This window comes from Thalia democratica, chromosome 5, assembly GCF_965202585.1.
Source record: "Thalia democratica chromosome 5, ktThaDemo2.hap1.1, whole genome shotgun sequence".
Taxonomy (NCBI): Eukaryota; Metazoa; Chordata; class Thaliacea; order Salpida; family Salpidae; genus Thalia; species Thalia democratica.
In genome coordinates this window covers 54,528,625-54,553,907 of record NC_139169.1, presented here as the reverse complement: position 1 = coordinate 54,553,907, position 25,283 = coordinate 54,528,625, and the positions used below count along the sequence as shown (strand labels likewise).

General features: G+C 24.2%; 1 protein-coding gene across 3 annotated transcripts; it reads left to right on the top strand.

Moving 5' to 3' along the window:
• The first annotated feature begins 4,195 nt into the window (after nt 1-4,195).
• LOC145835555 (arf-GAP with coiled-coil, ANK repeat and PH domain-containing protein 2-like) lies at nt 4,196-24,850 on the top strand. 3 transcript variants are annotated; one of them, XR_014369861.1, is made up of 26 exons: nt 4,196-4,337; nt 4,415-4,472; nt 5,328-5,386; nt 5,476-5,536; nt 5,741-5,794; nt 6,108-6,166; nt 8,245-8,425; nt 8,764-8,808; nt 9,617-9,712; nt 9,812-9,886; nt 10,057-10,224; nt 10,380-10,544; nt 11,371-11,406; nt 11,530-11,605; nt 12,102-12,299; nt 12,518-12,651; nt 13,557-13,642; nt 14,041-14,215; nt 14,361-14,388; nt 16,347-16,418; nt 16,639-16,714; nt 19,583-19,703; nt 21,201-21,309; nt 22,532-22,629; nt 22,814-22,857; nt 24,064-24,158. XR_014369861.1 is itself a non-coding variant. In XM_082943203.1 (26 exons), exons 1-26 carry the CDS (start codon nt 4,288-4,290, stop codon nt 24,213-24,215), a joined length of 2,487 nt encoding a protein of 828 aa, XP_082799329.1. In that variant the 5' UTR covers nt 4,196-4,287; the 3' UTR covers nt 24,216-24,850. The 3 variants fall into 3 exon arrangements, 2 of the variants coding, with proteins under 2 accessions (XP_082799329.1, XP_082799328.1); XM_082943203.1 differs by having other exon boundaries at nt 10,060-10,224; nt 22,518-22,629; nt 24,064-24,850; XM_082943202.1 differs by having other exon boundaries at nt 22,518-22,629; nt 24,064-24,850.
• The last annotated feature ends 433 nt before the right edge of the window (nt 24,851-25,283 follow it).

Here is a 25,283-nt window from a genome sequence, read left to right as displayed (position 1 = left end):
GTTAATACTTCAAGTCGTTGATTTCTTTTTATTAGTTTGTAGCAAAAGAATACTATTAAATTTTTTTATTAAATCGACAGCTAGTTTATAGAAATACTTATTAATTTATTAATGTTATAAATAACAGTCTTGTTTAAAAGTAATCATTCAGTTTTACAATGCTTCAAACCGTATTAAGTGCATACATAAGAGATTTCTAAAAAAATAACATTGTTTATAACTTACTTTTGTTTTTTAAGAAAGTACAATAATCTTTTTTTTTTGTATAAAAACATTTGAAATGTTGTTTTTAAAGCTTAATTTATTTGCATATTTGTTTATCTTTGAGAAAAGTAGTTTCCAAAACACTTGTTTTGTTTTAAAAGCTTGTTGTAGAAAATAAAAAGTTCTGCTGTTTTATTGTTCACGCTTAAATACAGTACTTTTTAAAATAGGGAAAATAAATAATTTTTTAAACAGACAGGCTAATTGACTAAGTAAATTGACACTCTTTTTTAACTTGACTGTTAATAGTGTTATTGAATTGATTTCAACATCACTCGATTGGACCTGGTTGTAGTTTTATTTATAGTAGTGTACTTTATCTTATTGATGCTATGATTAAACGTTTAGACGTCTTGAATTGTTTACTTAATTTAATTTTTAGTAGTAATTCAATTAGAAGATGAAGACTCTAAATCAGTGTTTCCCAGAATAGTCCAAGTAAGCAGCAATGGGCCACAGGAGGGCATAAAGTCATACTTTGAATTTTACACTAGATATGCTGGAGTTGATGACGAAAAGCAAAAAAAAAATAAAAGGTCTTAATCGATTCAAATATTAGTTTTTTGAGAAAACTTATTTGAGGGAGCCATAGCTTTTTAATATCTTTAAAGGGGACCTTTTAAAAAATTTTGGGAAACCCTGCTCCTAATTAAGGTTTAAGAACATTGTATAATTTTATAACTTATTGTTATGTGAACTTGATGTAACACTTTTCTGTTTATTTCACAGGTGTTTCTAACAAGTATTTTTTATTTTAATTTTACATTATTAGGCTTAATTTTTTAATTATTTTAAAACAAACTCTATTTAATAATTTTCTAAGTTTTATCTATTAGAATAGATTTATTCAGATATAAACAATAAAGCTTACCGAATATTAATATTTTTTTTTTACATTTCTTTTCAGGAGCGTGTTCTGACTGGTTTCTGTTTCCTTTGAACCCCTGAAAAAAAAGGAAACAAAAAAAATCTCAGAATATCACTAAAAACGTTGTTTATTGACTTTGTTTTGGTTATTTGATAAAATGTGAATAATGAATGTTGAATTTATAACACTGAATGATAAAAAAGTTGCAGTAACAAAAATGCTCGTTTTTGCCCAGCTGAAAAAGATTTTAAATAAATTTTAATTCTGACGTCATGATAGGTACAAGTTTTAAAGTAGCATATTTTTTCTAGGAAACTTTCAATAGGATGCTCTTAGTTCCCATCATAAATTGTAACTTAGTGTAAATAACTTTCAATTAAGTATTGTTTTGAACTAGTAAGAACAATTTTACTTAAAAAATGTCCAATGTAATTACTAAAGCTTTATTTTACTTAGTTTATTGTATATAATAATGCTGTGTGAAGCTTTTGTGTTATGTTGTTATATAATTATGTTGTGTTTGTGCTTTAACACTTACAATTTTCGTTTATGTGTCAACCAACTGGGTTTAAACCTTAAAAAGTTCAGTTCAGAGAGTTTTTAAAATCATCTTTAGACAACTACACCACCTAGCAATTTATTATTTTATCATTTAATGGTATTTTAATATTTTTGTTTAAGTTGTTTTATTTTTGTATATCCGTTGGCCACAAAATATTTTGAAATTTTCAACTCAAAGAGATTTCAAAACCATCATTGAATCCCTGCACCATCAGGCAAACATTTAAATAAAAATTAAAGGTATTTTAATTTAATTGTATAAATCTAAACACTATTTTAGTGATATTTCAATTTTTATAGACTAAATTACTTAAACACTTTTTTCATTATAAATAGATCTATAAATGTAAAGAGTTTAGAATTTGATAGAAAAATTTGTAAGTCCATCTATACTAACATTTAAATCAAAATTGAAATTCTCTTAATAAAATTTTTTTCTAGTTTTAATTGTTTTATATTATTGTTTTCTGATAAAAACGCTTATTTTTTATAGAGTAAGTTAATTATGTCTGTAATATTTTTTTTTAAATAAGAGATTTGAAGTTTGATATTCAGTTTGTAAGCTTAAAACTTTTTTCTGCTTCTTTTAATTTTAATTTATTTAAATTTATTACAGTTTTATTAATAAGAAACATTATATTTTTCTATCATACTTATACATTTTTTTATTTCTAAGCAGAAAAAAAGCATTTTAAACAAAAAGTTTTTCAGCTAAATATCGTGTACTTAACTGGCAGTGCATACTGCATACCCTAAGAAATGCGTACTTAAGCGGAAAATTAAGAACAAAAAAAAATTTGATCCCCTTTGAAAAAAGTCTAGACACGCCCTGTTTCTTTTACATACTTGTAGAAAATGCAACAAAAAATGTGAAAGTAAATGATCGTAAAAATTTATTTTAAGAAAATAAATTATATGGTGCCTTTCGTAGACTACGGTTTATTATTAATACTTGCGAAATGGGTTAAAGATGAGTGCATTGCGTACCATTTTTATTTGAAATTAATCATTTGTTTGATTGTATAAATACTAAAGTTTTTTTTTAATAATATAAAGAAAAAAAAAAGAAAAACTTTTCAATATAGCTAGTCGTGTGTAGTGTGTACCTAAATTACCGAAAGTTGTTTCTTAACACTATCACTTTACAATAGTTTTGTTGTGAGCGTTAATGTTTTTCCTTATATTGAATTAATTTTAAAATTCTTGCAGTTTTTCTTAGGGTAAGCCCCTACTTTATACCTCTTGTAAACCTACAATGTAAAAAAAATAACTTAAAAACATATAAAGTTTGGTGGTTAAAATTAAAGCTTCATAGTTATTACTAGAATTTAGTTCATATTTTGCAATGAATAGTTTAAAATATTTTGTATACGTTGATAAAAGGTCGTACTAGTTAAAAGCCTTTAAAAAGTAAGCATGTATACCGCTAATGCTTTTTGAGAGTTTAATAAAACAGTTGTTTCAATTTTGAAAAAATTATAACTTGGTAGAAAATCATCAATGTCAAATTTAACCCTTAGCAACAATTAATAACTTTTGGGCAAGAGTGAGTGTGTTACACCATTTTTGCAGACAGCAGTTATAATTTTATTACTAGTGACCATTTTTACTCATTATTTCAAACTCTAAAATATAAAATGTTAATTAATAAATTGCTAATTTGTTTTTTTGCCACCTTACTAGTTAAAGGTAGAATACCAAATAAAAAACCAAAACTACTAAAATAGAAGACTAAAAATAAAAAAATTCTACAATTATCCAAAAGTAATAATGCCCTCTCTTTTTCACCCTTTTTATTTATTGCCCTCATTTTATTAAAATCTCCTAGAAAGGTGAGATTGTGGCTCTGCCTTTTAAGGCGGTGAACTACTTTGCTTGTAGACAGAGGCTAAAGAATCAATTAAAGTACAAACATGTGTATACAGGTTTGATTCCCAGTCCCACCTCCTTGCTGTAGCATATTAAATGCTATTTAATCAACCAGTGTCATCATCCCATATCCGCAATCTTCTATATGATATAAGCCTTTTTCGGAAGCCTTGCTTTAGATTTTGTTGTATTCTAAAAATAAAGTATAAAACTTTTCTATTTATAGTTAGTATTGTAAAAGTTTAGCTTCAAGAGACTTATGAGTTTTTAATAATTTTGTAAAATGAACTGTATATTTAGTTTTTTTAATAATAATAATAATAATAAGTAGACTTAAACTATAATTAACTTTTAAATAATTTTTCATACTTGAAATAAACATAGGTAGTCTTTTTGAAAAATTATCAGAAAACTATAGTTTCAACAATAACAAACAACTAATTTGTGACCAGAAGGGGGTTTAGAAACATTTTATTATTTTCAATACTTTAAAGATTTATATTGACTTTTGTTAAAATGTATCTTCTTTTTAGCTTTTTATTTGTTTATCTAATACTAATTTATTATGAAACAAAAATGTTAAAAAAATTTGTTTATATTTACTTTACCTAAAAAACTAAAAATTGTCTTTTAGATTTTAAGAATTTTTTTGTACACTTATTTTAAATTAGTTTGAAAATAGTATACACAGAAAAAACAATACTTCAATTGATCATATAAAAGTAATGAAAGATATCAACTTTGAAAATGCTGTTAAAGACTCTCCATTGTTTTAGTAAGTTAAACAGTATATTTATATATATATACATAATAATATTTTTTCTTAATCTAAGCTAAATTTATATTCTATAGCTCTGAGGTACAAAAAACAGAAGAAGAAATTGAAAACTTAGAGCATCAGGCAGAAAAAGTAATGTCTTTTTTATTCCCTAAACATTAGAACAGAAATTTATGTTTTAAGAAAAAGTATATTTTGAAAATTCTAAAAACTTATATTTTGATTGGATTTTTAAAACTATTTTATAATATGTATTATGTTTTCACATCAACAAATTATTTTTAAGCTTTATTTACTAAAATTAAATTCTTTGACAAATTTTTTTTTAAACAGTTTGTGCCTTTTGTGTTTTAAATCTAAATAAAAACTAAAGTGTTTAAGTATATTTAACAGAAATTTATTTTTTATTTTTTGTGAATTCACTAGTTGTTCCATGTTTATGCCATTATACAAAAGAAAAAATCTGAGAATACCTAATAAAATTTAAAGTAAACTGTTTATTTTTTAGAATATATTTTTTTTCATAAGTATAATATTTGTATATAAAAGTTGTTTCTTAAGTAGAAACCTTTAATTTCTATGTATCTGAACTTATTAAAAAACTTATTATATCTTAAAAATTACTTAATCTGATTTTGATCTTTAAAAAGTGCTGTTAAGTATATAAAAGTATATTCAAATAAAAGCTAAAGTTAATTTTTGTAAAAGAAAATATACTCCCTATGATATTAGATTTTTAAATGCTTAGTTTTTACATACATAAAGCTAGTAGTTTTTTAATATTTGTATAATACTATTACAATTTTTACTTCAAATAGTATTAGATATAATGTTTAGTTTTTAGATACATAAAAATAGTAGTTTTTTGATATTTGTGTAACACCATTGTAATTTATAACCTATATTTTTGAAAACTTTTTTTTGTAAACTCTTATTTGTTTTAAATATAATTTTTTTTAATTAAAAAATAATAATATACTTAAAAAGATAATGAAAATTTGTGGCCATATGATGGACAGTGGAAAATCTCACAGAATTGCACTAGAGTTTGTTTACTTTGATAAAATTTACATATTAAACTGGATTTATTTTATAATAAAATAAGTTTCATTGATCATAAACAAAAAATGAACAGAAGTTTTGGATCAGGACTTAAAGACATTTCCAAACGCTTTTCAAAAGATCCTTTTGTAAATGTTAGTAGTTGTATCGTAAACATAGAATATTGCTTAAGATGTTCTTGTTCATCACACTTCTTTTTATGCAAACTTAAAACATTTTATTAAAAATATTTTTAAATCTTCAAATTTAAACCATCTATATATTTTAAAAATATTTTATTATAGAATATTTTTAAATTGTTTAATAAATTTAGTAAAGTGTTTTGTATCTTGTTTTAGAAATGTTTCAACAAGTTTTCCCACGTTATGAAAGAGCTTGCAAACAACAAATCTGTAAGACTTTGCCTATTTATTATACTATTTAAACAAACAATACTTTTTAAGGAAAAAAAATGTCATAAGAATGTTAATTACAATTTTTATTTTAACTATAGACTAAAGTTTCAAATTATATAGAATAAAAAAATAATTTAAAAACAAATTTAGTGTTATTTAAAACTTATAGTACAGATTGTGTTTAAATTTGTTTCAGATTTTTCTATTTTACTAATTATGTAACTTTTCAAAATAATTAGAAATACAAAAATATTTTTTATTTTTTTACTAAGGACTTGGTATTCAATATATATTTTTTAAACTCTAACAGAAACTGAACGAACAAACAAATCAGACAATGAAAGTTCAATTTGGAAACTTTATCAAAGAGTGTGTTAAAAATTTGTTTTGTTTAAATTTACCAATATTAATTAGATTTTATACGATAAAAGTATAAGAACTAATATAAGCAGTTTATTTTAAACATATTACTCATGATATTTAGTCTTAGACGACATACTCAATTTTTTAGTTTTTTAAATATTAATCAATTTAAATTATACTGTTATAAGAGTGTTTAAAACACAAAGTAATAGATACATTTTTATAGTAATTAACTTTGTTTTTCGTTCTACTACAAGTAAAAAAAAAGTAGTTTTAATTTATAAAAACAAATTTCAAAATTTTGTGTTTGAATATTGAAATCACAGTTATTTACAAAAATGTTTTGACCAATAACGTCTAATCAAGTAAAAATATTTTTAATAATGAATACAACAATAACTGGACAAATAAATAGTATGATTATGTTTTAGATTAAAAAAAGTCTTAAAAGATATTAAATACATATTAGTAATGAACATAGTGAACTCTAATTATGAACCATTTGTAACAGATATATAAGTGTAAGAGATTACTTTCTAAGCTACATTTTTGTAGAACTGAATATTAGTACATTAAAAAAACTGAAATATGAGTGATAAAGTTTAACTTGTTAATATATTTTTTATTGATTTCTTAATACCTATTTAGTTTGTATTAGGATATAAGCATAAGTTAAACTTACTTAAGTACAATTTAATTTTTAATATTTTTTTATTTAATTTTTTGCAGTTTTATTACTTGATTTAACAACAAAGTTTAAAAGTTTTATATTGATTTACACAGAACTACTCAAGCAGTTTTAAAAGTTTTTTACTTTATTTTGTTATACTATAATCAATAGTTCAAGCGTAATTTAGGTATACATTAAAATATTTAAAAAGGTAACCAAAGTGGGTAATTAACATTAACAATAAATTGTGAGGGTCATAAGTTTTTATTTTTTTTATATTTAAGCAAGTGTAATAAAAACATTAGAAATATAGTTATGCTATCTTTATAAGAAACCCTAGTAAACTAAGCAAACTTTTTTTTCTATCAATTTTTATTTTGTTGTATCTCCTTTTAATTTTATGTAAGTTATTATTTCTTGCTTGGGCTAAAAGAAATTAGAATTTAATGCACAGTTTTTTTCAATCGTCTGTCATTATTTACAACCTCAACTTGTTTGATTATATTGCTAGTGCTAGCATAGGGTAAACTGCCTTTTATCAGAAACTGGCCATAATTACTGAAAAAAGTTCTTTGCAGGCAACATTAAAAGAAAGAAGAATGGCAACATTTTGAATTTTTTTTTAATTATAAGAAATGTGTACTAAAAATCAATTGTGTTATAAAAAGCATAAAATAGTCAGCACAGTTTACTAACCAGCAGAAACAGAGCTTATTTTTCAGCTTTTGTTATAAAAAACCTCTAAATTGCTTTTTCTGCAATTATTGACTTTTAGCTAAAAGTAGTGTTGCCACACACTCAAGACAGCTCAGGGAAGTTTGAAATTTTTGCAAACCTTAAGATAACTTGTAATTAAAAAAATAATCAAGACGACTCAGGCCAGTGTGATTTTTTTAATAAAAAAAAGGGTAGTCTGAGAAACTGGACTGAGATACTACTCAGTCCAGTTTTTTTTTTCTAGATTTTGTATGAGATTGTAGGGTTTCAATATTTAGATATTTTACAAAAAAAAAAAAATGTTCAAAAACTAGACTTCAACGAATTCTAATTTTTTTATACAATTTTTAAAGACCGATGATATTTTTAGGTCACTCAGGGCAGTATGTAATCACTACGGATAGTTTTCAACTCGAAGGCTGGCAAATCTGTAAAAGGCACTTTTCAGGCAAGAAGTTTTTGCTTGATTAGGCTACATTTGGTCCACCGGCCCTTTTTTGTTGACCCAAGTGCTAGCAGTTCATCAAAAATTTTAAAATAAAGTCTAAAGTAGTATTAAGATAGTTATTATATAATAACGTTTAACAATTGAAAGACATTACTTTATTTACTATTACTTAATTGAAAAGATATAAATTTTAAGTTTATGTTATAAATTCTTATTTTACAGCATTGTTTATGTGTTTCAAACTTTCAGAGAAATGAAAGCAGCAAATGAAATAAAAAAGTTGTATGACAAAACACATGATGAGTACCAACAAGTTTTAAACAAACATCTTCACAAAACTTATAATCAGGACAAGGATGTAAATTCTTACGAAGAAGTTCAAAATGCTAAAAAAATATTTCAAAATGTATCTATCGACTACGCCTTCCAGGTTTACAATTGTATAGTTTTTAAAACATGTAAATAAAACTTATATATTTGCTATTCTAGTTGAGTATTTATATAATCTGATGTTTTTGTTGTTTCTGATAAGATGCTAATCTTAAGCAAGTCATTTTGACTACTGTAAATAATAAGGTATTTATAATATTTTTGTATACAACTTTTTTTTTATTGAACCAATTTGTATTTTGTCTTTAGAAGTTAAATATGGTACAAAAAATTTACTACATTGCTATTTTTATTAAAAAAAAACTTCCTAAAGCCGCCTAAAAAGTTTAACTATTTATTTTTTAAATTTTGTTAGACTCATTTAAAACAAAAATTTAGATCAATACTCTAAAGAAAAAAGAACGAATACAAATAGTAGAAAAGGTACAGTGATTTTTTTATACTGTTGTATTACTTTTTTATTCCTGTTTACACAATAATAATTTAAATTTATTTTTAACCTAAAATGTGTTTTTATTTTTTAAGTATTGATAATAATACAAAATGTTTATTTTTTAAATTAAGTTTAGAAAAATGTATTCTCGATAGTTGTTTCCTAAGTTATTTAACTGCACTGTAGTCTGCATAAAATTTTTGTAGGGGATTAAAATTGGATAAAAAAAGGTTTATGATATTATATATTATGTAGTAGTAGTACTGCAATTGCTCATATTTTGAATAATTTTTAAATTTAGATTGAACTATAAAATGTTGTAATAAATTTAGGCTATAGTTTTATAAAATCCTATTTTTACAAACCAGTTGAACTGCTTTGTGAATATTATAATTTGTTTAAGAAACTTTCGAAGTTGTAGTTACTTAGCAAATGATCTTTTTATTCTTTGAATGTTAGTTAACTACTTTAAAATAAAATACAAAGTAAAGAACCTAGAAATTAGGCATATAAAAATTTAAAGTTTAAATAAGTTAGCTTTTGAAATTATTTTAATTATATAACCAGCCTATTTGAAAAAAGTATCTAGAAAGTTGACATTTTTCTATCAATACGTTTATTCTAATAAAACGAAGTCCATTAAACTAGTATGTTGCTATCTTCATGTTTTTTATTTAATTTTTGTGATAAAAACTTTATTGATATATCATTAAAAACTCTTTATAAAACAAGTATACTAAAAGTACAACAATTTTTTAAAATTAATTTTTTAATTTTAAATGTAAGTTATTTTTTCAGATGTTCACTTACATGCAGTGTATTCAAGCATATTACCTTCAAAGTTGGAATCTTATGGAAGAAATTCAACCAGAAATGAAAATTATTCAGAAACAAGTGAATCAAAACATGTTTTAAAGTTTTAAACTTACATGCATAAAATTCAAACAAAAAATTTATCTTTTAGAAACTTAGTAATCAGTTTGTTTTTAATAGATAAACGATTTGTCAAGAGAAGAAAAAGAAAAAAAGAAAAAAATGATGGAAGAACGAGAAATGTATAAAAATATGGTTAATACTGAATATATAATAACCATTTTGAATAATGTAATAAACAATGTTTAATTTCTAATATTATCACCATATGCTTTTACTATTGAATGTTTTTTGATAGTCTGTTTCAACAGCTAATAATATTTAAGTTTTTTAAACTAGCTGTGTTTTACTAAAATTGTTTTTAGCAGAAGATGCCTTCAGGAAATGACTATGGAATATACGAATATTTCGAAAAGTCTGAGCCAGTCTATGAAGGTTACTTGCTAAAACGAACATCTAACAAAACTTTTAAAACTTGGACTAGGCGATGGTTTTGTATAAAAAACTTCAAGCTTTACTATCAGAAAAGAAATGTTATTTTTTGCTTTATCTATACTAATTGTTTAAGAATTTTAAAAAATTTTATGATTTAATCATTTTGTTTTAAAAACTAAATTTTTAAATTTCTATATTAAAAACTTTAAAGTTGATTTAATAGTTTAAATTTCATTTGCTATTTTGACTACAGGAAGACGAAGAATCTGTAGCGCTCGAAGATGTGCGAATTTGTCAGGCGAAGAAGTTGGAAGACGTGGAACGGAAGAATTGCTTCGAAATTATCTCGCCCGGTAAGGTAATCTTGCTTCAAGCTGATCACCACATCACAAGAGATAAATGGATCAACGCCATACAAGTAATTCGAAAATTTCTCACTTAAAAATATCTATACTTGGTTACATTGAATTATTAAGGCCTTAGGGGGAGTCAATCTTGAACTTTAAAAGTTGACTTTATTTTGTGGAGTTTTATCTTAACTGTCAGACTTTTGAAAACGCTTAAAAACATTCATAGTAAATTTTGAGATACAAGCTATCAAAGTTGGTGAACTATACAATAGGTTCCTTTTAGAAAGAGTAAACTAAAGTTGCGAAAAAAGACTGTTTCAATATTTTTTTTTTTATACCAATCTTCTTCCAATTTTTACGGTAAGTCAACTACTCTAGTTTTTAATTCTTTTTAAAGGTGAATTTGTTTTGATTTAAAAAATATTTAATTAAAATAAGAAAACCTTTTTGTATTTTTCTAATCTAAAAATACTTTTTATTTGTTAATTCTAAAATCCTAACATTAAGGTCTTTTAAACTTCAAAAGTTATGTTTCCTGAAAATTGAAATCTTAATCTGCGGTCCATACGTATATATCGGAAAGTTTTGACAAAAATTCTGATACCTCAAAAGTTAAAAGCATTTTTAAATTCTTTAAAAACTGGCTTGTAGTTTATACTTCAAGCTTTCTTATAAGAGCTAACTTGATTTTTTTTATAAAAAATTTTGGAACCTTTATGGCCTTAATTAGCCTGTTTTGTTTATTAAGTAGTACTATTAAATTTAATTTAGGAAAATTTGAACTGTTATATACTTTCAATATTTTTTTTACACCTGCTGACTAAATTCTAAATTATTATTCATGTATACTTGACTCCTTTTGAAATATATAATCTGAATTTAGAACTTTTATAGGAAACTGTCAGTCGTGCATTGGGTAAGAGGTCAAAGGTGAGACTTGTTTTTATTTATTTTTAGTTCTATACTTTAATCCTATATTATAAGTTTACTTTTGTAGGTAATCTAAACTTTTTTCAAAACTTTTATAGTTTATTTTGTATATATTCCTTACAGATTCCTCAATTCGTAAACTCAAATAATAAACCTTCTTCTGGAAACAGGCCAACAAGTATAGTAGCTGCACAATCTGGTTGTTATTTAGTTCATGCTTACGATTCTCTTTTAATGTTTTTTTAATACTTTAATCTTTAAGTAACTACTATAACTATTTTACTTTTTTATAATGTCGTGTCAATAACCTTTCAGGCAATAATTTTATATAAAACTGGTTTTACAAGCTATTTTTTTAGATTGTTAGTTATAGTTTTTTTTTGTATTTATGATTTATTAATCTAATATTTTGATTAAGTTACAACAAGATTTTAGTCCTCAACGATAAAATTTAAATTCTTACAATTAAGTTTTCCCAAAGTTAATAATTTGTTTAAACAATTATTAATCACTTATGTTAATGCCAATTTATTTTTATTGTTCAGTCAAATCTTAAAAATTTAGTAGCTTAAATTTGCACTATTTTTTTAATCAACTATGGAAAGCATTTTTGTTTTAATTGAGGTAATTTTTTATCAAGTCACACATTTTTTATTAAAAATTAAAAATAATCTTTAAAAAAGAATTTTTTTCAGTTACTGCTGAGAGTCATTATTCAAAAAAAACTTCATGCAATTCAAATGAAAAAAACAACCCGAAAAAAACTGATCATTCAAGTAACTCGAAAAATGCTGTGTCTTTTCTTGAGATGCAGGGAAATGACAGCAGTGATATTATAGAGCAGATTTATCGCATTCCTGGCAATCAGTTTTGCTGCGACTGTGGTGCACCTCGTACGTTGAGTTCATTTCTAGATGTAAAAAACTCTTTATTGTTGAGCTACATTAAAATTAACCTAAAAAGTATTGTTACTTTTCTTCACATTTTTTTCTAAGCAAATTTATGAGTTTTATTGTAAGTTAAAACTATTTATTTCACTAGTATTATAAAAAGAATAATTAATCGTTTTGAAATTTTTTTTCAAAAAACAAATGAATTTTGTATTTTCTAGAGCCTCGATGGGCATCATTGAACTTAGGTATTACTCTCTGCATAACCTGTAGTGGAGTGCACAGAAGTATGGGTGTTCACGTATCAAAGGTAAGGAGTCTTACGCTAGATCAATGGGAACCAGAAGTGCTAAAGGTAAAAAAAAATGTTTTTTTATTGTGTATGTTATTTTATTATTATGATGTGACTTTAACAACAAGTTTATGTGAAAGTAAGCAATTTTATAGTACTAAAGGAACTTCAATAAGATACCCATTTTGAACCAAGGCAAAAGTGTGTACCTTACATAAAATACCATACAGTTTATACAACAATTAAAACTTTTCACATCTAAATAATATCTAATACATACTTATTTTAAATAAGAATGAAATTTTAAAAGACTTTGTATATATCTTATTATGTTATATTTGCATTGATCATATTACGATCATCATTTCGTTCGTTTATAAAGTATCATAAACTATTTCGATCTCATTAAAATCCAAGAATTAGTGCGTACCTTATACGGGTGCCTTTCTTTTAAATGCGTACCTTATCAATATGTCTACTGATATAAAACTTGATAGTTTTTTTTTGCTGTTTTAAAAAAGGACAGTATGATATATTTCATTGTTGTCACTAAAGTTTTAACTATTAGTTTTTGTGTACCTACCTACAGTTTTTCTTGAAAACTTCATAGAGATAGTATGCTCATTGTAAATAGATATAATTGTAGGAGACTTAATTTATTATTATCTCAATATAAGCTTAAACTTTAGCTTTGCTTTATTATTTTTTATACCCTAATGTATAATAATAAAGTTAGTTAACCATATTAGTTAATAAGTCCATAAAACCGAAGATTGTATATATACATTTTTTTAATTGGTTAAGTAGGCAAAAAATTAAAAATCCTAAGCAAAATTTATACTTCATAAAATTCAATTATTTTACTCTAGTGTTTTTTAAAACAAGATTAAATTTTTTCTTTAGTTTTAATTTTTTTATGTTTCTGATTGAAACAGTATTGTACTTAGATATATATACTTTATTCACAGATGATGGCAAAAATTGGAAACAATGTAATAAATGAAATTTATCTCTCTGCTGAAAATTCACCACACCTAAAAACAAATAGTTCTAGGTACACTTAAAAGTATTTTTTTCTTAGAAAATAAGTTTAGTTTTGATCATTAGTGATTGATACAAAGCTATTTTTAACAAAAAGTACAGTTGATTTTTCATATTAATTAAATTATTATTTTTTTTAGTTATTCAATTTAATAACTAATTACTACCATTTTAAAAGTAGATTGTTTTTTTTTAAACTTTAAAAATAAAAAACCTTATAATGTTTTTAAAACTTTTTTTTAATTGAACAAGTTTTATTGAATTTTCAGTCAAAAAATATATATAAAACTTACTTATAATTTAATTTATTAACTGTTTTCTAAATTAGCATGTGTTTGTATAACGAAACACAAATTAAATGCCTTAATGTTCTAGTTTTTTTCTGTTTAGGAATTTATTATTATAAAACAGTGAAGAACGAAAAACTTTTATTCGGAATAAATATTGTGATAAGAAATACGTCATAAGTATCAATGACCTGCTGGAAAAACATAATTCTCAATTGAAAGTCAAATCTTTAGACAGTCGAAAACTTGAAAATTCTAATAAATGGGCTGTGTTTGATCCTAGATTATCAAGCCACGAGGTTTGTGCCTAGTAGATTGTAACAGTTTAAAAAATATTTTTGGTATACTATAGTTCAAAGTTTTGTTATATTGTATATAATCATCCACATAATTAAAGCATTTTTATAGCCATAGAATTGTGTTTTAGATTATTTTTTATTTCAGAAAACAACAAATGAATCTCAACAAAAAGGTGAGCTTCTTTAGTTTAATTTAACATTGTTTCCAAAAATTTTCCAAAAAAAATTGTAAAGGTAGAGTCATTCTTAAAAAAAAAACAGCTACATGTAATATGATTTATCATTATTTTTTTATTGCAACTGCTTTAAAATAAACAGATCGTTGGACTAAAAATTAAAAAACTTTTAATGTTTTCCAATAAGCTAAACACATTATATTAAACTTATCCTTAGTTACCATTTGTGATCCATTCTTTCATTAAGCTTTTTTATTATAAGCGGTTTTATACAAACTTTATGTGCTCTTTGTCAAGTTATAAATGAAGTTTAAATTACATTTAGAAAAGTAAGAAAAATTAATTTTAGACCAGGATATTGTGACTACACAATTAGAAAACTATTTGGATTAAAAGCAACTTCTTAACATGATTAATGTGAATGAGATTTAAAGCAAGATTCTATCAAATTATAAATAAATAGTTATGGCCATAGAGAAGTCGTAACCTTTTTTACAAGTTATTTTTATTTTGTGAAATTTCGATATAGTTACAAGATTTTTTTTTGTTATACTTAATTGTAATTAATTTTTGAGAAATAAGAAGTCGAATTTAGTTAATTAAAAAGGTTTTATTTAGGAGGTGCAACCTATAAAGGCAAAAATTACAACTTAATTAAAATTTATGTCCTCATTCAATTTAAAACCTAAGTTCTTTAAACTTTTTCATTTTAATTTTAATACTTTTTTATTTTATCTGAGAGTAGATTTTTTACAACTATAATAAAAACAGGGTTGCCACTTTACCTAGAAAAACCTGGAATTTGAGAAATTTTGAACAAAAAACCTGGAATTTAACAATTTTAACTTTTTCATGAGTAAAATTTCAGTTTGACACAAAATATATACCATATTAATAAAATTTTTTTGTCATCATCAAAACTTTTTTCTATTAAAAAACACATTTAAAATAACTTTCAGTATCTTTTCAATCAGTTTCTTACAATCTTAACTTAAAACTAAAAATAGACCCAAAAATGTGTACTTTTAAAAACCTGAAGAAATTTGGAAAACCTGGAAAAAAAATTTGAAAAAACAAGTGACAACCCTGTAAAAAGTACCGTTTTTTAAGGGGGTCTTTTGTGGATGTTTTTTTTTTAATTCTTATACTTTAAAGCTATGAGAGTAATAATATCTGAAAATTTAAGTTCTTCTCCTTAAAAATTGTTTGAAAAGATGAATTTTTAGTGCATTTTTAAAAATTGAAAAAATTGCTGATAAAAAACCTGATTTCTTTTCATTTGTATCCAAGACTTTTTTTATAAAACTAGCTTTATCTCGGAAGTTAATTTAAAATATATTTTTTGTAAAATGTTTAAATATAGTTCATAATAAAAAATTTCATATCAAATCAAATGTTCTATCCCCTATGGCTTTAAAAGTGTTGCATTTAACTGAAAGGCTCACTCTAAAAGATCACACTATATTAGTAATTTTATTTAAATTTAAACTTGAAAAACCAATTGTATAGTTTTTTTTTCTACCTACCATGTGTAACAATTACTTTTTTTATGTGGAAAATTACTATTTAGTTTTTGTAATAAATGTTTAAATTGTGTGACCTGTTTTTAAAATTTAAGTAAGTTAAGTTTTAAATAGTAGTATCTAATTAATCATTACTTCACTGTTCGTTGAAGTTGTATAACTATTTTAATTTTAGTTTATTAATTGTTTTTCTGCTCAAGTTGTTTAATATATTGAATATAACAGTTCATTACACTTAGTAAAAATTTGTTATGCATCGAAAGTATATAAACATTTTGTATTTTTAAAATATTTGTTACTTTTATTTGTCTAATAGAATGTAAAGTTATATTCATACTTTCATTTTTTATTGTATAAAACTTTCTAATTAGTAATTTGATTGTTTTTAAAAGATAAAAAGTCTGTTATTTTTTTGATATTTATTATTTACAGATGAAAACTCAACAAGCTCTTGCGGAAATCCAAATGAAGAAATAATTGTGTTTGGTCGACCAAGAAGCGAAAGTTATTTTTGTTTATATTTTGTTTTAATGTATGTTATTTAAAAAAACATCTTGAACTTTAAAAGCGAATTTGGAACTAATAATGTATAAAATTATATTTCTATCAAATTTGTAGAATGTTGTACAATTTATTATTGTTAAAATTGAGAATTAAATACCACGTTAAGTCTTCGTGGTAATGCACTATAAGTTATACTTATTAATGTATGTTTTATGTTTAGGTACTAATATTCGATGCTACAACAAATTAGATGAGTGTGATTTAAACGAGTTAGATGCAAACTATTTGTTTTGCAAGTAAGTTTCTTAAATACAGAAGCACTTTAATTATTTTTAACTTTTTTTATCTTTGTATCTTAAATATTTTCGAATTCAATCTCTTTTTTTTGTATTCAATTAAGTTTTTAAAAAAAATTAAATATGCTAACAATAGTTTTAATTCCCAAAATGTAAATTTTTTATTCACAAACAAACTCCTAAAACAATTTGATTATTAGTACTTTATGGTATTAAATGTAAAATAGTGATCTAAAAGTCTAAATTTTTATTGTTTTAGTTCTTTGATTTCCAGGTATAGGTTTGAGTATATGAACACTATCTCTTATAACAGGGGTCGGCTGGCAATTGGTTTTCGCCGGCCAAATTTCAAGTTTCAAAATTTTCCGCGGGCCACAGTTTTAGTTTTAGTCAGTTTATATTTTTAATCGGTTTTAGTCACATTTATCTACTTATAGGGGTCTGGCTTGGCCTGTTTAAGTTTTTATTTATTTCAGAGTCTAAAATTAATATTCAGTTAAATACTTATGTCGTAATATTATTTCTATCATGATTTATAAATTTTTTTAAATATAATAACGTTTTTGTTCTTTTCATTACCACCTAACTCTTTAACAATGAAATAAGCAATCTATTAGACGTTTTGTGTTTGAAAAAGATTTACACGATACACAACAATAAAACATCAACTACAAAAACAGTGATGCAATAAAACAATTAATAAAATTTGATATCCATTTCATCTTCTAGTTCGGTTTCATAAAATGTTGTTTTTTTTTTTCGTTCTTCCAGTCTTTTGTATTTTGTAGTTAGCCATTTCACGTAGTCACTTACAAGCAACTCTCACTGACATCTGTAAAAAACTAAGCTCAAAAAACAGATGTGGATCACTTTGTACAGTTTTTATATAATCAACTTCCATTTGTTTATTTTAAGTTGTTGAAAATAATTTTTATATATTCAATACATTGCACAGCACATTTCTTAAAGTTTCAGTTATTTTGTTAAGTTAACTAAAATATAAACAAAACTTATATTATTAACTTTATTTTAAACAGCGCAAGTTTTTCTTTTAAAACTTTTAAATACTTTAATAATATATTTAATGTTTTGTAGGTTGCAACTTTTTGATACAAAAAAGTTCAGTCAATTACATCAAACCAGTCAGTGTTTTTAAAAGATAAAAAAAAATGTAAAAATGCCAAGATTAAAAAACATTGCCATTTAAACAAAATAATTTACAAAAAAAAAAAAAAAATAGTAAATAATTATTGATTTCTTTTAAATGTTTCTTTGCAAATTTAAATTTAGTGATAAAATAATTTTATAAGAAACTTTTTTATAATCACATGTCAAAGCAAAAACCAAAATTATAAAGAATTGACATGTTAGTAAAACACTGTAATGTTTGCACAGTTTTTGTACACATAAAAACCTTTATACTAAATAAAATTACTTATTGCATTGTCAACTTACTGAATCTAAGAAACTTTCTAATCAAAGTACGTAAGCTTCTGTATACACTCCAAGATGTTGTTGTTAGAAAACAAAAGCAAAATCTAAACTTTAAAGAAAAACTGCTAGAACTAGTATCTGTCTTTTTTCACATATTTAAGCTTAAGCAGTGAAAATAATAAATTGTTTTTAAATGATATCCAGGAACTTAAAAACATAACTAATAAAAATACTGTTTTTTTTTTGAAAAAGTCAATTTAAAATTAGTTTTGTTTAGCGGGCCAAGTTTACATGCTTGTGGGCCGCATTCCATTTAGATAAAAAACATGCTCGCGGGCCGCAGATTTGCACTTCGAGGGCCGCAGTTGGCCCGCGGGCCACAGTTTGCCAACCCCTGTCCTATAACATAGTTAAGATAAGCTTGGGTTAAGAAGTTATATGCAGGCTACTTCTTATATTGTTAGCTTTAATGGAAACTTTTCTATAAACTTTACCCGTGTTGTTTCTCTGACTAATACTTTACTAAAATTTTTTGTTTTTATTTAGATTAAGGTAAAATATCTGTTGAATTTTAGGTTACATGACAATTCAAATTCTTGAAAAAATTCAAGGGCTACAACTCAAAAAGTAATGTATGTTTGAAAAAGAAAAATAAATGTAGGTCTTATCAATATCTAAAAGCCTTTTTTTTATTTTTCAAGTTTTTTATAATCTTTAAGATTTTTAGATATAACTAAAAATAACTATATTTTGAAACTTTACTTTAGCTGTATTTCAAAAATTATCTAAAGATTTCCGAAAAACAAAAAATGGCTTGTAGATATTAATATAACCTACATACTTTTTTTTTCAAATAGATATATAGTTTATATTACTTTTTGAGTTGTGCCTCATTAATTTTTTTTTTAAGAATTTGAAATTTTTGAATTTAAATAGTCGTGCACCCGGAATTTAATGCACAAAAATATAATTCTATTTGATTATCATAATGTTGAAACGTATTAAAAGTACTTCAAGTGTTATACAATGTACGTAAAACGCTTCTATTGTAATAGCTTTATTAAATCTATGAACTTAAATTGGTTTTTCATATTTTAAATTTATTAAAATTTTAGTCTAAAACAGTTCGAATCTTTTGTAAACTTTTCCTCTTTTTAAAGCTAAAGTTGTAGAAAATGTTGTTATAGTTCATTAAAAAAAATGTTTATTTTCAATTACTCTAACTAAATATGAAAGACTATCATACTATTTGGTAACGTTGTCATATACTTTTTCTATTAAACTATCTAGAAAGTTTATAAATACTTTTTTACAACACTTATTAGGTTAACTTATGAGTATTTTAATCATAGTAAGTCTATTTTTATCGAAGGTTTTTACAAATTAATTTACTAGTTAATTTGATTAAAGTTTGATTTTGAAAAATTATTTAAGAGCTGCTTCAGTTGGTAACTTTGCAATTATGATGTTTGCGAAAGCAAACGGAGCCAATGTCAATTGGAAAAACACTCATGATTCTCAATTGAAAACTTCTTTGATTTACTCAACTCTATCGGTTTGTTCTGTTTTTCTTTTCTTGTTTTTGAATTGCTTTGTACAAACTTTATCGTATAGTTTTTTTTTATTTTATTGTTACAAAGTTAAAGTTTCTTGTGTTATAAAACTTGTAGTCTTTTCGACAAATAGGTTTTTATGTAATATATTTAAGCTTTACACCAGTGCTTCTGAAATGGGGCTCCGCGGAACTCTTGGGTGCCGCGACGCCTCTCAGGGGTTCCGCGAAGCTTTTCAAAATTTAAAAAAGAAAATTTAAAAGAAAAAACACAAATCATAAAACTTCAAAAAAAAGGAACACATAAAGTGGAAAACATATATCATTGTAGTATTACCACTGCTTAGTGTGTAAGCAGATCAATGAATGCTATAAAATCATTATAAAATTTAACATTTTATGTAAAATTAAAGTTAGGGGTTCCGAAGAAAAGTTGAATTTTGGAAAAGGGTTCCGCCACTAGAAAAAGGTTCAGAAGCACTGCTTTACACATTAGAATTTTAATAAATACCTTATAACAATAATGTTATGACAATTCAAGTTTCAAAAAATACTATAATTCAAGTTCTTACATTTAAAGTTATACATGTAGTTGAATTTCAAAACTTTTAAACTCCCGCAATACAATGACAAAACTTTTATTTTAGACAGTTCAATTAAAGTTTTTTCTGATTTCTTATTTTAAATAAAGACTATTCCGACTCAGTAGTTCAAGTTATAAAGCAAGGCAATTAAAACTACGATGTTTGAATTTACGATAAAAGAAGTAATGACAATTTTGAACTTGAACTAAATTGTCACAGTTTGAGTTTTGCGTACGAGCTATCGGCATTTGAAGTTTCAAAACTCGAATTGTCGTAGTTCTAACTGTTGTTATTTGAACTGTTGTAAATTATGAGATCAAACCTGAAATTAAAGCAGCTTAAATATTTCAAAATCAAAAACTTTAATTGTTTGATTTAGTTTACTTATTAATTTTTAATAAATATAATTAAAATTAAACTTATAAGTTTTCCAATTAAAACCATTTTGCTGCTGCAGTAGAGTACCCAATAAGAATCACGCATTAAGTCTCGAAAATTAGAAGTTTAAAGTTCAAGATAATAGTACTATATTTTATAGTACGGACAAATAAAAACAAACTAGAAATTTATCTAATATGATTAATGCAAAAAAAACAAAACTGTTCTTTGAAAAAAGTGTAGTAGCACTAAAAAGTAGAATAAAAAGTATGTATTTAAGTTTTAAAGAAATAGGTATTAGCAATACGTACACTTTAGCTTGAGATTAAAGTACTTACTTTATATGGGATTAAAGAGTTAAAATTCGGAGCTTACCTGGAATAAGAGCAAGTATAATAAAATAACATAAAGTCGTCAAAAAATTATAACCCAATGTTTTTTTTTGTTAGATTGTACAAAAATTTATCTTAAGCTAAGATGCTTAACAATACAATAGGCTTATCATTAGTTTGTTTATTTTAAAAGTATCTAATTGCAGGGAAATCAAACAGTAGTTGAGTATTTGACATTGAATGGTGCCAGACTGAATTTTGTCGATGCAAACAACCAAACATGTCTTCATCATGCTGTTAAAAGCAAGCAAACTGGTAATTGTACAATCTAATATGATTTATCAGAGTTTCTGACTTTATTAGAGTACATAGTGAAATTTTTATATAAACTACATTTATGTTAATTATAGTCTGGCACTTTTATCATCGTTTTTAAGTATGTAAGACTAAAATATTTGTGCAATTTTTTTTCCGTGAAAAATTCTATATTTATGTATATGATAGTATCAAACTAAAACATCTTCATCTGTCTATGATGCCATAGCACTTAAAAAAAAATTTATCGTGTACAATTTTAACCTTTATTAATAAAAAGTTACAATAAAATTTATAGAGAGCTACATTATAAGGAGCATATATACAAATAAACTCCAAAAATTTTACTGCGTTTGTTTTTTTACAATTGTTTCACGTTTAAACTATGATCTGATTACAATAAAGTAAACTTTAAAAAAACCTAAAATATGTATAGCAAATTAAAGTTAGTATAAAAAGTAGAAATTTTCAAAATTTTGATTTATAAATTAAGTTTTGGTGTGATGATAGTTTTTATAAAAGTTTCCTGTATAAGAGCATAATAGACAATTTTTTTATTGTCAGCACTCTTTAAATTTTTATAAAAAAATATCTTTAAGGTTTCTAAAAAAAGGGGCCTCAAAATAAGCTATTTTTAAAACTTTTATGATTTTGGTATTTACTATAAAATAGTAGTCATAAAGATTGCTTGAAAACTGTTGGTAAAGATGTATTTTAGTCAAATAGTCGTTTTTTACCTTTTAAATTGCACCTTCCATTAAGTATATATTGAATTTAGTATTTCAATAACTACTTAAAATTTTAGGAAGCTGTTAAAAGTATCTACTTGATAAGAAAAAATATATATAATTTTTTTAAATACTAGATGGACTTTCTACTGAAGTAATACTATCATACTAAATTTTGTTGTTTAAAAAATTAGTTTGATTCCTTATACTTTTTATTATTTTTGTTTAAAAATTTTGTTAGTATTTTTACCTAAACAAATTATTTATAAGCGCTTATATTATTGTTTAATCACATAACAAAATTAAAAATTATATCTGTGTAGTCTACACATTTGATATTATTTAATAATCTAAATATTTGATATATTTTTTTCTCTCTATAAAATAGTATAATTAGTCTAAACTTCAACAACCTGTGCTCTTACCTAAAAGTTAGAGTTACAGTGCATTAATTGATTGTAATGAAACGTCTTTTCAAAGCCCTGGTGCTACAGATAATCAAGAAAAAAATTGATTTGGAAATAAAAAATAAAGACGGAAACACAGCATTACAAGTCGCAGTTAATGAAGAAAATGCTGATGCAGTTACCTTGTAAGTTTGAAAAAATAATAATAAAAAAATGTTAATAGAAAACAGATGAGATGTTATTAACACTATATTTTGTTTTACGTCGATTCTAGGGTAAATGTAGATTTTAATTAAACAATGTTCTAGTATTTTCCAATTTTAAAAGTTAATATTGTTTATAAAATGAAACATTATGTAAAATATACAGAATCAGACTGAAAAAACTGGATAATGAAATGGTTGAATCAAACAGTGAGTTGTTTTCACACATAATAAATGCCAAAAAATTTATGTAATTTTATAGTAGATAATAATTTCTCTGTTACTTAATAAATTATTTTGTAACTTTTAAGTATGTTCAAGCACTTATATTATCTTGTAAATTCTCTGCTAACCTACTTAGTTCGAAATTATTTGTATGATTAGGAACACTAGAACAGGAAGTCTTTTCAGGTGTTTGCGCAAGGCTTGCTTAGTTGATATCTTACAGATGCTAGACACTTAGAATACTATCATTTTACTAGTTTTCATAGTATTCATTAAGTACTAATCTATTGATATTAGATTAGTTGGTACCTTAGTTCTTAAAAAAAGATCTATAGAGTATTAGTTACAGTGTGAGTGTAACTAATTGAATTAAACTTTGACTACTTATGTGTAAAACAGCAGTAAAATGCAGCACTCTGTCATTATGAATCATTTAACCAAGGAAACAATATAATAATGTGTTATGTACAATCAAAATTGATTAATTAATGATGGGGACATTGTTTGAAAATTTCTTAATCTCGTCATTTTTGCTTAACATAACTTGAGACCGGTCATGATTGCTCAACAACCGAGGTTCTGTTATTTTTTAGATATACTATTGTATAAGACCAGAGTTTCCCAAAGTGGCTTATATTGACACCGTTTGGGTCATCTTAGCAAGTCAGGTAGCGATAAGCTATAAAAGATTTAAAATGAGGAGAGCGTGTGTAGATACTAAACGAGGAGTTTGAAAATGTCTTATTTTGACATATGACAATATAAATCTAACAATATTGCATTTGTCAGGTTTTTAATTTTCTTAGTTTAAGTTTTCATACTTGTTGTTTTTTTTTATACGTGTTTTTTTTACTTCTACGCTTTTCATATATTTTGTTGATCATTAAATATAATAGAACGAAACATAACGCTATTAAAATAATATAATATGTTTTAAAACCCTTAGTGTTTTTTGTTAATATTTATACATTATCAGTAAAAAATTGTTCTAAAATTTTGTTTAATTTTAGCTAAAAGTTTTAATTAAAAGTTAACTGTTTGTTTAAAGGTTAAATTATAATAAATAAAGTAATAAACTTTATAATAAAGTTAGTAGAATAACAATATAGCTGATTATTTTTAGCTAAAATATTGTTTTTTTTAAGCTTTTTTTTATAGTTTATTTATTTTTTAGTAACTTTATTTATTTAGACGAAGTTGTCAATGAAGTTTTCCAAGACTTTACATTAAAATCTGAAGATCAAAGCATTCAAATAAACGATGAACCTACAGAAAAATTCTATCTTATATCTGGTTCTTGCCTAGCTGATACTAGTTGTTCACTCAACGAATCTACTGTATAGTATATATTTTTAGTTTTTTTTTCTTAGCATATACAACATTCTAGTATGGTATTTATGTTCATAAGATTGGAAAACTTACCTTATCTTAATTTTTTTACGTTTATAACATTTTAATTTTTCACCTACATTTTACAAAATAAATTTTGATTTGTATTTTTCTTAACTACCACAATCTTTTTAATGTTTACTTTTATTACTGACATCAATGACAGAAAATTTAATGTGTTACATTCTGGTAATCAGTTTTTGTTTTTTTAAAGTAGTTTCAAATTTGAGTTAATTGCTTTTCATAGAATTTGCAAACTACTTTCACGACAACCAAAACACTCTCAGCTGCTTTCTAAGCTACTCTATAGATTTTTAGGCACATGACTATATATTCAGGTAAAGTATGTTACATGCGTGCAATAATTGTTATCTATTTTTATTCTTTAAGAATTTTTTTGTTAAATCAGTGTTGTTAAAGATTTGAAACATATGTTGTAAAACTGTTAAATTGGTAAACTTAATTTTCTACTTGGAACTACTCAGTTTAATTTTTTGTAGAAAGCGGGTTTTATATGAATTATAACAAAAACATAGTATTTTTTCGTAACATTCGTGTTTTACTGTTGTTTTTTTTTACTTGAATAAAATACAAATAAAAGTTTACTGTTGTAATTTTTATTGATGGATTATTAAGTGCGCTTTATTATTTTAGAGATAGATTTCCTTTTTTTCAGATAGCTAGTGTAAAATCTAATTGAATTGAATTTGAATATTAATTTAACATAGACAAAAACGTCCTCAGTTTTAACAAAGTTTGTACTTTTTAATATGATTTTTATTGCAATATGTCAATTTAAAACTTTTTTTTTTTTACTTTTTATTCTAACCGAAACCCGAGTTGATTTTATATAAAACAGAATTAAATTTTTCATGAAGCATTAATTTCGTTGTTTTTCATAAATAGTTTGGAATTTAATTTTCTTGGTTTTCAAATAGTTAAAGCAAACTAAAAATGCTGTTGTTTAAAAATACATTAGAGAAAATAATAATTTATAACAGTACCGAAATAGCAGTAAACTT

What these genes read in the sequence shown, in the direction of transcription:
- LOC145835555 (XM_082943202.1), top strand. Translation starts at nt 4,288, where the DNA reads ATGAAAGATATCAACTTTGAAAATGCTGTTAAAGACTCTCCATTGTTT. An exon ending in TTTGGAAACTTTATCAAAGA is followed by an intron (nt 6,167 to 8,244) that starts GTGTGTTAAAAA and finishes TCAAACTTTCAG; the next exon opens with AGAAATGAAAGCAGCAAATG. An exon ending in TGGTCGACCAAGAAGCGAAA is followed by an intron (nt 16,419 to 16,638) that starts GTTATTTTTGTT and finishes TTTTATGTTTAG; the next exon opens with GTACTAATATTCGATGCTAC.